Source organism: Abramis brama (assembly GCF_963993115.1).
Source record: "Abramis brama genome assembly, chromosome: 2".
Lineage (NCBI taxonomy): Eukaryota > Metazoa > Chordata > Actinopteri > Cypriniformes > Leuciscidae > Abramis > Abramis brama.
In genome coordinates, this window is record NC_139964.1 from 61,203,979 (window position 1) to 61,220,418 (window position 16,440).

Sequence of the window (16,440 nt, forward strand, 5' to 3'; positions counted from 1 at the left end):
ATTTAACCTCCATGCAACCATGTATATTTTCATAGTATTTTGCAATAATATGCATGTCAATAAGGGCATGTATGTGTGTGTTCTCATTTTTCATTATGCATGTGAGTATATGACAAATATAGCTTGCAAAACTGCAAATTAATGACATTTAGTGTTACCTGTTGCACAGTTGTTAATAAAATGAACAGAAACTGAGCCTCATCTATAATACCATCCTAATTATGCATGTGTGCTTGCAAAAATGAAAGTGAAATTGAAATATAGCCTACAGTATATAACGACTCTGATTTCCCTTGCTTAATACAAGTCAGCTGTACTCCAGGAGAGAGCTGATATAAATATATTGAAGGGGGTGAAAAAAAAAGCAAAATGGGATCATCAGACTCACAACCAGTGCAACCAAATCCAGGTGAGAGGGTCTTTCTTCCATATAGACACATTCTCAGAGAGATACTACCAAATTATTGTTAAACTTAATTGCTAAATGTGTTTCCATAGAACTGGATACACCATGGAGGGAATTTGACTGGGGGTAAGCCATTCATGGACATAAGCTATTCTGTATGCAGACATACTTTATTTCGGTTTTATACTACAGGGCCGTTGAATGCTTGAATCTGATTGGTTGACGAACGTTCTAAGGTGTGCATTATTTTCAGGGAAACGCACGGCTAAAGTAGTTCCAGGCAGGTCTTGACCGCATTACAGTTCCATATCACTTCGCGTAGTTAACTGTAATAACGGAAAATAGGATACAATTCATAACAAGAAAAAAACATGCAGCCCCATGCGCTTGATCTGCAATTTTCAATGTCTAGCTTCACAATCAATAGAAACATGCAGTTTAATTTTAATAAATAAAGTATATAGTCCTATCTATATTATAATAAATAGAAAATTAAACTGAATATAGGCTAAATAAATGGATAGTCCTGCAGTACGGATTTTTATTGCAGATAATAACAAATAAATAATTATTGATAGGCCCACTTGGGCTTTGTGTTTCATTTATTTGGCTATAGTCTACTGCCATCTGTCAATGAAAAAAAAAGAAGAATGAACGAATTAATTAAAACGAATTAAATTAATAAATAAATAATAATATTGACGCAAATGCTTTTCTGTCTCATTATTGCAACATCTCTCTCTATAACTGCTGCATTAATAACTGCATAAAGCCGGGGACACACTAAGGCCGGTTATGTAATTTGATACTTATGACTGATCATGTCCAAACGCGTGTTCAGCGCGTTCAGTCTGTGTTCAAAGTCGTGTTTAAAATCTGCTGCTGCGATGAAAACAGTCAGAGAATGTGTCAGCTAGTCGTGTGTCCCCAGCTTTAGTCTGCTATCAGTGGCTCAAACCTCCGTTACTAACTCTAAAATGACGTTTTGGAATTAGCAACGGAGGCATTGGACTAGATGCGTAAGAAATTAGTCCTACATACAAGAGCGTTTTAATGACAAAACTTTACAAACGTCTTGAAATACATAATCTGAACAATGTTTCGAGGTGTGGTAACTGTAGTATAAGCGGAATAATTGACTTCAGGCCGTTGAATTATTAGAAAAATAATGCACACCGAGGTGTAACGGCCACTCCGCTTCGCGTCGTGACCGCATTACCACCTCGGGTGTGCATTATTTTTCTAATAATTCAACGGCCTGTCGTCAATTATTCCTTACTTATGTGCAGGCTATGTCTTTGTGCACAGCAGTCAAAACACTGATCTGTTCAGATAAAACTCCAAATACTGTGTAAGTTGAGAATTTATTTCCCTGTAAAATATTATTAGTATCTCTCCCTAAGCATTTTACCAACTAGAATTGTGTTGTCTTAAGAACCACAATCTTGTGCATAACATATCTGAAGTAGTCTAATTCTGCTCAAGTTCTCTTTTTTATAAGGGACTCGGAAGTGGAAAATTATGATTGGCCATGATAATGTGTGATGTTAGTTTTTAACATGATATTATAACATTAATAATTGTATTAATTATTTTAGCATGAAAATGTATCCAACATTTTACTTGTGAAAATGACAAAAAGTAGAAAATTATCCATTTTATCCTCAGTTGATATCATTAATGGCAATATTGCCATTGAAACGGTCAGATAAGTGATTTGGTAACAATACCTGATATCAATCCCTTTATTCATTTTGGCCATGCCTAATGTTAATGTTAATGTGTTTTTTTTTATTGTTTTTTATATATATATATATATATATATATATATATATATATATATATATATATATATATATATATATACACAGGGTAATACTCAACCATACTAATGAATGATGAATATGCTTATAAAAATGGTTTCCTCATTTTGACTGATACAATAATTTTTTAGATATTCAATCTGACAAAATAAAAACTAGATTTCATTTGATGAGTCTAAGTGATACAAAAAAAGTCCCTTCTTGGATGTTCAAAATCAAACACTGCTCTCAAATCATAGACAAAGTGATCAAAATGATATACACTATCAATCAGTCAGTAAACAATACACCAAAAAATAGAAAACACATTGTTCAAAACATATAGTTCTCGAAAGATATCTATGGACTGCTATTCTGTTTGTAGACTTACGCGTGACACCTTACTGTACCATCAAAAAGTTCAGAGAGAAGTACATTTTTAATCTCAAAACAAATTTCATATTTTTCCGTCATTGTCTTTTGATGAACGAAAACATGTTCTATCATAGTAGCTCAAAATTGATCAGAAATTACTACTCTGCTTTGCTCTTTGCAATTGTTTTTGTTCTTCCTCCTCCTTGTACCCCTATTTTTACAGTACTGTACCCTGCATCTCACAAACTTGTCCTTTGTCTCTTTGATACTGTAATTCTTGTTCTTTGTTGATATGAACCTGCAACCAGTCAAAATCTATTGAGCAGTCAGTGCTGTTACAGTTTTTTACAATCGCTATGACAATTTCTTCAATACTTTTAACAAATTTCCTAAACTCTTAACGCACCAACACACCTAAAACACACAATTGGCAAAACTAATTTTCAAAATACAATAATACACTAACACAATACACAATGTCTAACAAAACACTGCAAACATGTTTCAAAATCAAATAATTATTCAAAACACTAACACATGTTCTCTTCCAACAGGAACATTTAGTCAATCATAACACAATGACAAAAAAAAACACTATCATCAGTTGAAATTACAGAAACTGCATTATTTTATGTGTCAGGTCTGCCCTTATACAATAGACAGTATATTGTATTGATTATAGATTGTGTTTTGCACTGCAGTTTTCTTTTTTTTTTCTTTTTTTCTCTATATTTTTGTTTTGTTTGTAATGTAAATGCATGCATTTTGTTGTTGTTTTTTTTTGCAGCAGAAATTCAATACAACAAAATAAATGACCCTTCTTAGAGTAGCTTTATAGAATGTATGGTTTTTGAAAAAAAGAAGACAGAGACAGAATTGCTGTAGTAACGGCTTTATTTGCTACAGGACATTTCTGCAAGATAACAAAAATATGCAATATAGCTGCCATTTACAGTATTACAGTACTGTATGTGAAAATACAAAATATACAAACAGAAAAGGCCATCTTCTAATCTGCCCGGTCTTCTGCATTTGTCCACATGTTCTCATTCACATCACACCTGATATCTTCCCTGGCAAGGCATCTTAGGAAGAATCTTTTACAGTAACATGCCTTATCCACCCCTGGCAGTGTTCAGATGTGATGTCTTAGTATGCAGCATCTTTTGCATACAGGAGGGACATTTGGTCCTGTGGACTATGGTCAAAAACCTTTCATCTCCAGGCGGAGAAAACTCCTCAATGGGGGTTGAGGAAAGGGAAGTAAGGGGCAAGGAAAATAGACATCATCCTCTGATGGGCGTCAAACCAGGCTGTGACTAGACGGGAATGGTGGAATGCCACATTGTCCCATATTTGCATAACTTCAATCAGCTGTTTCTCACTAGCAATGGAATAATGTGAAAATACAAAATATACGAACAGAAAAAGCCAACCCGATCTCACGGGAAAACGTACAAATTCTACGAGGTTGCTAATTCGTATGAATTCAATTAATTTTTGCAAAATCGTACATATTTTACGAATTGCCCAATTCGTATGAATTCATATGAATGACCTACCCCTGACCCCGCCCCTAAACCTACCCATCACGTGGGTTTAGACAAATCGTACAAATTCGTATGAGTGAGGTCGAATTAGCCATCTTTTTATCATTCGTACGAATTCGTACGAATTGGTCGTGAGATAGTGTTGGAAAAAGCACCATAAGAATAAAATGTTTTTTTTTTAAAAAAGAGTCATCTTCTAATTACAGTTTTTTACGATTGCTATGACAGATTTTTCAATACTTTTAACAATTTTCCAAAACTCTTAACACAGTTAGCACTACATCCGCCTGTGTAAGCTATACTATTAACACATTTCTTGTTGCTTTAACACAAAATGCATACAATTAACACAAATTTAAAATGCTTGAACTTCTTTTACACACAAGCTCAAACAAGAACAAAACAATAGATTTTTACTGCCAAATTTACCAATGCTTTAACACTGTATGTCAGAACAGATAACACCATGTTCTAAACCTAACCTTACAGGCTAAAGTCAAGGTAAACAGCTGTTTATATTGTGAATTGAAACACAAATATATCCCTTGTATTTTATTCTATTCTTACTGAGAAACAGCTGATAGAATTATGCAAATAATTAGAAGATTACTTTTTTTTTTTTTTTTTTTTTCTTCTGGTGCTTTTTCCAACACTATCTCATGACCAATTCATACGAATGATAAAAAGATGGCTAATTCGTACGAATTCGTACGACCTCACTCATACGAATTTGTACGATTTGTCTAAACCCACGTGATGGGTAGGTTTAGGGGCGGGGTCAGGGGTAGGTCATTGGGTCATTGGGCAATTCGTAAAATATGTACGATTTTGCAAAAATCGTATGAATTCGTACGAATTAGCCACCTCGTAGAATTTGTATGTTTTCCCGTGAGATCGGGTTGGCTTTTTCTGTTCGTATATTTTGTATTTTCACATTATTCCATTGCTAGTGAGAAACAGCTGATTGAAGTTATGCAAATATGGGACAATGTGGCATTCCACCATTCCCATCTAGTCACAGCCTGGTTTGACGCCCATCAGAGGATGATGTCTATTTTCCTTGCCCCTTACTTCCCTTTCCTCAACCCCCATTGAGGAGTTTTCTCCGCCTCGAGATGAAAGGTTTTTGACCATAGTCCACAGGACCAAATGTCCCTCCTGTATGCAAAAGATGCTGCATACCAAGACATCACATCTGAACACTGCCAGGGGTGGATAAGGCATGTTACTGTAAAAGATTCTTCCTAAGATGCCTTGCCAGGGAAGATATCAGGTGTGATGTGGATGAGAACATGTGGACAAATGCAGAAGACCGGGCAGATTAGAAGATAGCCTTTTCTGTTTGAATATTTTGTATTTTCACATACAGTACTGTAATACTGTAAATGGCAGCTATATTGCATATTTTTGTTATCTTGCAGAAATGTCCTGTAGCAAATAAAGCCGTTACTACAGCAATTCTGTCTCTTTTTTTCACAAACCATACATTCTATAAAGCTACTCTAAGAAGGGTCATTTATTTTGTTGTATTGAATTTCTGCTGCAAAAAAAAACAACAACAAAATGCATGCATTTACATTACAAACAAAACAAAAATATAGAGACTTCCAAAAAAAAAGAAGAAAACTGCAGTGCAAAACACAATCTATAATCAATACAATATACTGTCGGTTGTATAAGGGCAGACCTGACACATAAAATAATGCAGTTTCTGTAATTTCAGCTGATGATAGTGTTTTTTTTTTGTCATTGTGTTATGATTGACTAAATGTTCCTGTTGGAAGAGAACATATGGCAAGGCAAGGCAAGTTTATTTATATAGCACATTTCATACACAGTGGCAATTCAAAGTGCTTTACATAGAAGAAATTAAAATAATAAAAAGAAATAAGAATAATTAAAACAGTTTAGAAAAATAAAAATAAAATACAGTACAGTACAAACAGTCGGACGAACATTGGCACAGTGCTCATTCATTAAATGCATAGCTAAACAGATGTGTTTTGAGTCTGGATTTGAATGTGACTACTGTAGGAGCACGTCTGATCTCCTCTGGAAGCTGGTTCCAGCTGCGGCTGGCATTATAGCTAAAAGCAGATTCACCATGCTTAGAGTGAACCCTTGGTATTTCTAGCTGATATGATCCTAGTGATCTGAGTGATCTGTTGGGTTTATATTCAGTGAGCATATCTGCAATGTATTGAGGTCCTAGGCCATTGAATGATTTATATACCAGTAATAATACTTTAAAAACAATCCTAAATTTAACTGGGAGCCAGTGTAAAGACCTGAGGACTGGTGTGATATGTTCATATTTTCTGGTTCTGCTCAGAATCCTGGTGGCAGCGTTCTGTATGAGCTGCAACTGTCTTATGGTCTTTTTGGGAAGGCCAGTGAGGAGTCCATTACAATAATCCACCCTGCTGGTGATGAAAGCATGAACAAGTTTCTCTAAGTCTTGTCTGGAAACAAAGTATCTAATTCTTGCAATATTTTTTAGATGATAGTATGCTGATTTAGTTATTGCTTTGATATGACTACTGAAACTAAGGTCTGACTCTAGTGTCACACCAAGATTCCTGACTTGATTTTTAGTTGTTTGACCCCTAGAGTGAAGGTATGCGTTCACCTTGAGAACTTCATCTTTGTTTCCGAACGCAATGACTTCAGTTTTGTCTTTGTTTAACTGAAGAAAGTTTTGACACATCCAACTGTTGACTTCATCAATGCATTGGCACAGGGAGTCAATGGGGCTGTAATCGTTAGGCGATAGGGCTAAGTAGATCTGTGTGTCGTCTGCATAGCTGTGGTAAGCAATTTGGTTCTTTCTCATTATTTGGCTCATTGGGAGCATATACAGGTTGAACAGGAGTGGCGCAAGAATTGAGCCTTGAGGGACTCCGCATGTCATGGATGTCCACTCAGACTTATGGTCTCCTATACTCACATAATAACCTCTCCCATCTAAGTATGACCTGAACCATTTTAGGACTATCCCAGAAAGCCCCACCCAGTTTTCCAGCCTGTCAAGAAGTATGTTATGATCGACAGTGTCAAATGCAGCACTGAGGTCGAGTAGTACGAGCACTGATAATTTGCCTGAATCAGTATTTAAGCGAATATCGTTTATTATCTTCATGAGCGCTGTCTCTGTGCTGTGATGTGGTTGGAAACCAGATTGAAAATTGTCAAAATATCCATTCGCGCATAAGAATTTGTTCAGCTGATTGAAGACAACTTTTTCAATGATCTTGCCTATGAAAGGAAGATTTGAGATCGGCCTATAGTTGCTTAATACGGTCTTATCCAGATTGTTATTTTTCATATGTTAGTGTTTTGAATAATTATTTGATTTTAAAACATGTTTGCAGTGTTTTGTTAGACATTGTGTATTGTGTTAGTGTATTATTGTATTTTGAAAATTAGTTTTGGAGTTTAGTTTACAATGTGTGATTTTGAGCATGAAATTAACCGTTTTGCCAATTGTGTGTTTTAGGTGTGTTGGTGCGTTAAGAGTTTAGGAAATTTGTTAAAAGTATTGAAAAAATTGTCATAGCAATTGTAAAAAACTGTATTTGCATAATTCTATCAGCTGTTTCTCAGTAAGAATAGAATAAAATACAGGGGATATATTTGTGTTTCAATTCACAATATAAGCAGCTGTTTACCTTGACTTTAGCCTGTAAGGTTAGGTTCAGAACATGGTGTTATCTGTTCTGACATACAGTGATAAAGCATTGGTAAATTTGGCAGTAAAAATCTATTGTTTTGTTCTTGTTTGAGCTTGTGTGTAAAAGAAGTTCAAGCATTTTAAATTTGTGTTAATTGTATGCATTTTGTGTTAAAGCAACAAGAAATGTGTTAATAGTATAGCTTACATAGGCGGATGTAGTGCTAACTGTGTTAAGAGTTTTGGAAAATTGTTAAAAGTATTGAAAAATCTGTCATAGCAATCATAAAAAACTGTAACAAATGGAAAGCACAATGTTCAGGGCCATACAATTTGTTCATTGTACAGTATACAGCCTACAATGCACTGTACTACAGTACCCCCAGACGCAGTGTTGAAGAAATTTCCACAGGCCACCAAGGGACAACCGGGGACAGCTGTCAACTCAAAAATAGCTGAACTCAGATTTAAAATGAAATAAATAAAAATGTAAAAAATAAATTGAAAATGTGTTGTTTGTTTGTTAAAATGTTAACTTTTTAAATTTCTAAATATATTTCAAATGAAACAAGTTAAAACATATATGAACATATATGTTGTTAGTAAACATATTGACATATAAATATATTCACATATTTAACTAAAATATATTTTCAAAAAAATAAAAAATATATTTACATATATTTAACTAAAATATATTTATTGGGGAAATTTCGAATATTTGCATATATTCCAAAAATATATTTCAAAATATAATCTGAAAATATATTTCAAATACAGCTCACATAGGAGTGCAAGGAAACGAATAGGCTGATAAAATGGCAAAAAAAAAATTAAAAATATATATACAAACCTGTATATAGATTTTGAGTATTGGAAGTAATGTATGGAAGGGTTGAGTGTAAATTATTCAGCAAGGATCAATACAATTATGGCAAAAAGAATGGTAAGAGGGAAATAATGGCAGACATTTTTTTTTCTTCAGCCAATAGTGAAAAAATCAATAAATATAGGTTTAGGAAGGAGGGATAGTGTGGTTATTACTAGACTAAGATTGGGGCACTGCGCATTGAATTATGGGCTGGCATTGGTTGTAAAGCATCCAGATGACAGATGCATATGTGGAGAAGTGTCGAATCTTTCTATTCCTGTGAGAAGGTCTGAACTCAAAGCACATTATTCCTATTGTTGTTTTACAGGGATTAGTCAAGGAAATAAAGGAGGATAAAGACTCGACTGAGTTATTTAGAACTGCAATAGCTCCACTGGGAATGGCGTCCATAACTATGGCAAAATCACGTGTGGTGACAGAAGCTTTATGTGAAGTTCTGTAAAATGTTGTTTTCATTTGACAGACAAAAAGAAACCCTAAAAAAAAAGCTGGAAAACTTCTCTCCGAGTTCTGAAGATGTAAAAGACATCAAGATTCTGGTTGCTGGAGAAATTGGAGCAGGAAAGTCCACCTTTATTAACTCTGTCGATAGTGCCTTTCAAGGACGGATCACCAATAGAGCGCTAGCTGATTCATCTGGTGGTGACAGTCACAGTTTCACACAAAATGTAGGTATTTGTCAACTATACTATTGTATGTTTTCTAAAAGACTGAGATGTCCAGTTGACCTACTCTTGAGCATTGAGCATTTTAGTTAATCATATGATGATTTCTTGGAAACTGTTTACAAATATTTATGCCTCTATATTTTTGGTCTTCACTAGCTCGAAGCATATACCATCAGAAGTGGGAAAAAATCTTTGCCCTTCGTCTTCAAGGACATAATGGGCTTAGAAGCTCGAGCAATGGCTGGGTCACAACCAGAGGACATCATCAACATTGTGTTTGGCCATGTGAAGAATGGCTTTAAAGTAATAAACCCCTATATTGTGATAACATTTCGACATAAAGTTTGTGTGTGTGCAACAGGTTTGACATTTAACATATATTGTAATTATTATTTCCAATCTTAGTTCAATGAGGAAAAGGCACTCACTCATAAGGATCAACATTACATCAGTGACCCCACCCTCTCCGATCAGGCTTTCTGCCTGGTGTACGTCATAGCCGCAGATCTAATCCAATACACAGATGATAAACTTATTGACAAGTTGAAGATCATCCGCAAGAGAATCAGTGATAAGGGTAAATCTGACCCCTGAATGTTTAATTATAATTTTCATTCATGAGTTCACATACATTGCATTACATGAGAGAGAAGTGGGCATAAAGTGGGTTGAGTTTGTGTGTGTGTTTTTCAATGTTTAGGTGGAAAAAAATCCAGATACAATAATGCCAAGTGCAAACAGGGCATGTTACAAGGCTCAACTTTTCTGCTTAATTATTGATATGACCCAGAAAATGTATGTGGGTCAATTATGTAGATATGTACAACAAACTGCCTTAAATGTGAAAAAAAAAACGTGTGTAAAAACAATGTAAAGAACCTTTACATTGTCTCTGCATATGCTGTAGGGATTCCTCAAGTGGTTGTCGTGACCAAAGTGGATGAAGCATGTCCGCTGGTCAAAAATAATCTAAGGAAGATCTACACTAGCAAGAAGATCAAAGAGAAGGTATGTGATATAATCCAAAGACATACACGTGTTTCAATTTATCAATCACATCTAATTTTCTGACCTAACATTCTGTTCCTGTCCAGATGGAGATGTGCAGTGCCAAAACGGGTGTGCCATTGACAAATATCTTCCCAGTGAAGAACTACCATAATGAGGGTGAACCGAAGGGTGACATTGATGCTCTGATACTAAAGGCACTTGAAAAGATTGTTCAGAGTGCTGATGATAGATTGCTGGACATTCAAAGTTAAATCACATATAATGCATTTGGAGTGGGTCATTCTTTGATTGTGATACATTTTCACAGGAACATCATTTTAAGAAGATTGTGGTTTAAAACTAGTATAGAGAGGATTGTGTTTTGTGTTTAGTTTTACAAATATATGTACAGCAGGGTTCAAAGTCAATGAAAATCTGGGACTCTAAATCTAATGTAAACCTGAAAAATAATAGAAAGATTCAAAATTAGATTTTTTTTTTTTAAGAAAAGTTACAATGTAAAATGTTTCTACATTTAACAACATTAAAGCTATTACAGTTTTTCTCGATTGTTTACACACATTTTCTGAAAGCATGCCTCATATTCTCAGAACTCTACACACAAATCCAAAAACACACACACAATGGGCAAAACCCCTCAATTCTCCTGCAAAATGAAACTTTACATTCAAAACGATGTTATTTCTTCTCAAAATGGTATTTTGTTTTCAAATGACACACACAAACCATCATATCAATAGACATTTATAAGAACCAGTTGAACACTGATGTGCTCAATGTAAAACACTATGATGAATGCAAAACACTTCTTCTCCATTCATCATAATGACTTAGGCCTTTTTTTGGTTCAGTGTTACACTTACTACAGACAGTACATACATAAGTGTGTTGTAAAATATTTGAGAATATTGTTTTTATACTCAGAACACACAAATACACTGTAACAAATATATTTTATTTTTCCCACAAAAACAATGTACACAGCGCACATCCCAACCAACACAAAGTTGTACATACAGTGGTCTACATACTAAACAACAGAAGAATTTACTGTATACAGGGGGTTGGTGAATGAGTTACATGTTGTGGTCATTGTGTCTCAAGTACCAGAATTTGTGTGTAAACAGTTGAGAAAAACTGTAAATGACACAAATAAGTAATGTCGGAATAATGCAGTGACACTCTCGTATTTTAGATTCTTCAAAACATTTATGAACAAAATAACTTTTGCTTATTGAGATCTGTTGAATAAATCCTATTTAATCTTGAATTGTTCATTTTTCTTGACAATACATGCATTCAATCTGTCCCAAAACAGTGAATTTGGGGATCTGGAGCAATCAGACTGAGAGAAAGCATGGCTTTCTTTAAATTCATGTTGAAATGTATTCTCTGCATGCACCGCTGAGCTAGCTTGTCTAACTTTAATAAATCTGGCATTGTCTACTATGAATATTATACTGTATATTCTTTTTTTTTTTTTTCACTGATTTTACACCTTCACCACCGGTACACCCAAACAGATTCAATTAAAGGGGTAGATGACCCAAAACTTTAATTTAGGTGAGGATGAATACATTTAAATTTCTGTGTGAATTATCCCTTTAAAGGTAGGGTAGGTAGGAATTTTATAAAAAACTTTTTTCCAAATTTGTTTAAACTTTCTATATATATCATCAATACATAATTAAAATGTAAGTACTCTGAAAAAAAAGAGTATAAAAATCGGGTGACTTTTTTTAGACCGTTTAATCTGCATTAAACACAGTTCATTATTTCCATTCGGGACGAAACAAAGGATTGGCTTAGGCGACTGTCACTCTCTCGCAACCATGGCAACCACCCTTTTGCCACAGGATCTGCCCACTTGCGCACACCCGTTTGATTTGAGTGTAACGCCCCCTTCCTGTCAATGGGAATTGTTATGGGTGACGCCCAAGTTCTTTAGTATGATGGGTTTAGTTTAATTTGTGCTGCTATCTATTTTACTTAAAATCAAAGGGAAAATTAAATGTAATTCACCACAATACAAAGAATTAACTCCAAATTAAATTTAATTAATTAAAATAAATTATCTGTCAATACTGGATAAACAAAAACAGAAATATCTTTGATACTGTGTTATCCTTTTCAATAAAGCTTTTGTCAAGATACAAAGTGTGTGTCCTTTTCTCTTTCAAATGAAATTCACATGTGAATCAACAATCAATAAAATCAAAGAGACAAAGAAAAGGTTTCAAGCAAATAGAATAACCTCCTAAGCCGGCAAATAATACTTTAAATACCCCTTAGTTCTGTTGCAGGCCTGTTCCGCTGCTTGGGTTCGTACTTCGTAGAGGCCAAAAAACACACGGCCGCTTCACTCAGTTGAGCCACAAATAAAATAAAACAAAATAGGTACCTTTGCTGAAGATTTGGATCTATTAAATCACGATCGGTCAAAGTCCGTCAGGTTCCTAACCGGAATCCATCTCACCGTCGCGAGACGCACTCAACAGCCGTCAGCAATGCGCCATTCATCCAGCGGCTCGGACGCTTTCCAACGCGATAGCTCGCTCCGTTCAGCAGTGCACGGGACTCCAGTCACCAAAGTCTCATAAATAACATCCGTTGTCGTTCTCCTTCACAACGAAAGCGACCATAGACAGTTCACTCCGAATGTACTGGCTCGCCGCCAGTGGTTCGTCCCGTCCGTGCATGTCTGTGACGCACTTCCAAATATACTCGAACTTCGCTGTCACGCTTAGCCAGCAGTAAGGCCGTGTGTCCACCAAAGCGTTTTTAGCCAGCTGAAAACGCTAGACGCTCTGCTGAAAACGCCTGGCTGTGGGCGCTTGAGAGCGTTTTGGCAGCGCAGTGTTTTTTCAGTTGAGACGCTTCGTTGCTATGATACAGAATATCCGCAGCACATGTTTACTTGTAACTGAGTTCGCAGATAATTTGTTTCATACTAAAAATTTATTTTTCATTCATTTTGTTTGGTTAGCTGTGCTGGTTGATGTCGTTGTACAGAAAGAATGTTGTGACAGTTGGTCGGTGTGGTTTTAGTCCCGCCCCTCTTCCACTGTGATTGGTCGGTTGGGTAAAAAGTGACAGTGATGAGCGCAGCGTTTTACCCAAAGTTGAACATTCTTCAACTCTCGGCGACCTGTAAAAAACGCCGAACGCTCAGCGCTTCAGCGTGAAAAAGACGCTCAGCGCCTCGTTACGCTCATGGCGTTTAAAAAACGCGGCGTTCCCATTGAAAACAATTGAAAAAACACGCCAGCCGCGTGGAAAAACGCTTCCCAGCAAGCAATTTTGCGTCTAATAGACGTCTAATAGCCGTCAAAACACAGCCCAGACGTCTAGGCTAAAACGAGGCTAATTTTGGGCTGTCAGTGAAAATCTAATAGACGTCTAAACATAGCCCAAGAATAGACAGCTATTGAATGACTACATATATACGTCAAATAGACGTCTAACCATACTGCCCTACAAAGGCTAAGAGCAGTATCTTCAATTTTTCAAAAAAAATTTTTTTGCAAAAATAAAAAGTGCAGGATCTGCTCTTTAATCTGTTAAAATTTCATATGGCTACCTAATAAATTTCTTATATAAATTTACATTTTTAGTTGCAGTATTGTATTGAAAAGTAGGGTGAAACCAAGGCAGAATGCAGTATCTGCCCGTACTGCCTTGATTTCACTATGATACTGCAGTTTGCCTTTGTGTCAGCATGAACATTGTTGCAACTAGCTAAGTGGCATGAGTCAGGTTTTTATAGCATACAGTAAGTATGTTATAAAACCTCTCTCAGAGAAGAAAGGAACTGTCAAAATGGCTTCACTTTTACGTGGAAAAATGCTGGTGAAACTTGCCTTAAACAACACCAAAGGCACCAAAAATTGGTACGTTTTAAACAGAGGTGGAAGTAACGAATTACAACTACTCACGTTGCTGTAATTAAGTCGTTATTTGGGGTACTTGTACTTTTTTGAGTATATTTTTAAAGCTGTAATTTTACTTGTACTCAAGTACATATTAAACTAAGTAATCTACTTCGCTACTTGTAAAATCACATTTCGTTACTGAGTACAATTTGAATTGATATTCAAATCTTTGACTGGCATTTCGGTAGCCAATAAAAATATTTGATCGTAAACGGACCAATAAAACCCCTGATATTTGGACTGAATTAAAGCCGCCGCAGTCGCAGCAGGTTTTGAAGAGCTGATCAGTGAAGGAGGCGAGGAGCTCAGAGTGATTAATGGCTGGACTGAAAGTTTGGAGAAACAACAATCTACATAGTGTATTGTCAAAATATCTATATTTTGATACATATCAATACTGAAATATCTGTCAATACTCATTTTGGCCTATACTGTATAGGCTATATGTAACAGTGTTGTCTCTGCGTTGTGTTGTGTTGAAATCAGATGGACACCAAATCGCACTTTAAGATGTTTATTCTGTTGACAGTGAATATAGAACAGCGGTGATCAGTTTCAGGAATCACCCTCGTGCATTCGCGGCCATTCTCACTCTCGACTGGCGCGAGTCTAAATGACTCTTTTACATAAACTACATAAACAGTAATTGATAACACATTTGAAACTGGTCTGTACCTGTTGACAGTGAATATAGAACAGCGGTGATCAGTTTCAGGAATCACCCTCGTGCATTCTATTGGAAGTGAACATTAAACTTGATATTACAATACATACAACAGTGACACAAACCCAAATCATACAACATACTTCTAAACACACGTATAACTCAGTATTAGCCCTTAAAATGGTTATATAATTACTAAAATATATTTAACACACGGAGCACTCACTCACCGCGGCCATTCTCACTCTCGACTGGCGCGAGTCTAAATGACTCTACCGGAACCAGTTCATAATTCTACCAGATCTGGGCGGAGAGTGCAATTAAAGGGGCCATACATGAAAATAACTGTAGCAAGTGGAAACACATATTTGACCTGTTACACTCCCCCCTGCTGAATTCCACTTGCTTCTACAGAGAATAGCACCAAAATAATGACCAAAATTACATCAGGTACAGAACCTCAAGAACCATATACATTAATAAGAGAGAGAAGAGAAAAAAAAAAAAAAGAAAAAAAAACATAGAAAGTGTTCAAAATTTCATGAAATTGTCAGTTCAATTCAGTGTAAACACTATTCCCCACAGGAATTCAAGTGGAAAGAGGGGTGGCCAATCCCCTAGACACTCTTAGATAAACATGCCCGTTACATGTTAGCTAAACAATGACAATTCCTACATTTGGACACACAAGTTGCTCAGCAGCGAGACGTCACTCCAGTCTCAAATTAATAGATCACAATCTCTTAAAATAACCAAAATACATCAATATAAACATCACAGTAACATTTGCATTAACTAATACCGCAAAATGTATACCAGAAAGAAGAGAAAAAAAAGAAAAAGATGAGTTAACATACAAAACTCAAGCAACATACTCATGTTTACCCCAGAACTTTTTGCTGGTTCATTATCTCAATGAATCTCGTCACTGGTTTAAACAATCTACCAGCCCTGGATCTCACACGACTTAGTGAACTTCCAGCAGGGAAGTTATGAACACTGATATTTGACACTGAATTGTTTTCCTCAAAACAACCACCAATAGGCGTTGAAACACTCAAAGAAACAGAAGCAGATTTATCAACTTGCTCTGCAGAGGATTCATGTACATTCCTGTCCATACTCTCAACATCCTCATTACCCTCTGGTCCCAGCTGGGTAGTGTTAGAGCTGTCAATCACATTATGGTCTAATTCATTAGCCTGAGTGGCATCCACAGCCTGTGTTGGTTCAAAAACATCTGTAGCTTCCTCCACATTATCCAAGTCTGCATCATCAGAAGGTAGCTGTGATACCCACTCTCGTGTTCTGTAATTGGTAGCATCCTCAGACACATCAGCAACCACAGAATCGACACTCTCTGAGCCACTCAGGTGGCTTTCGGATGGCTCACCTTCCAAGTCATCATCAGGAAGTGGAAGAAAGTTAACTGGCATTAGAAGGTTACGATGTACAGTCTTCACAACACCA

General features: G+C 36.0%; 1 protein-coding gene across 1 annotated transcript; it reads left to right on the forward strand.

Annotated features, from left to right (window-relative positions):
* The first annotated feature begins 282 nt into the window (after positions 1-282).
* Positions 283-11,823, forward strand: LOC311074790 (interferon-induced protein 44-like). Its single transcript, XM_084101686.1, has 7 exons — positions 283-409; positions 499-532; positions 9,159-9,363; positions 9,520-9,666; positions 9,769-9,940; positions 10,271-10,371; positions 10,458-11,823. Exons 1-7 carry the CDS (start codon positions 370-372, stop codon positions 10,623-10,625), a joined length of 867 nt encoding a protein of 288 aa, XP_083957812.1. The 5' UTR covers positions 283-369; the 3' UTR covers positions 10,626-11,823.
* The last annotated feature ends 4,617 nt before the right edge of the window (positions 11,824-16,440 follow it).

What these genes read in the sequence shown, in the direction of transcription:
- LOC311074790 (XM_084101686.1), top strand. Translation starts at nt 370, where the DNA reads ATGGGATCATCAGACTCACAACCAGTGCAACCAAATCCAG. An exon ending in ACCAGTGCAACCAAATCCAG is followed by an intron (nt 410 to 498) that starts GTGAGAGGGTCT and finishes GTGTTTCCATAG; the next exon opens with AACTGGATACACCATGGAGG. An exon ending in CAAGAGAATCAGTGATAAGG is followed by an intron (nt 9,941 to 10,270) that starts GTAAATCTGACC and finishes CATATGCTGTAG; the next exon opens with GGATTCCTCAAGTGGTTGTC.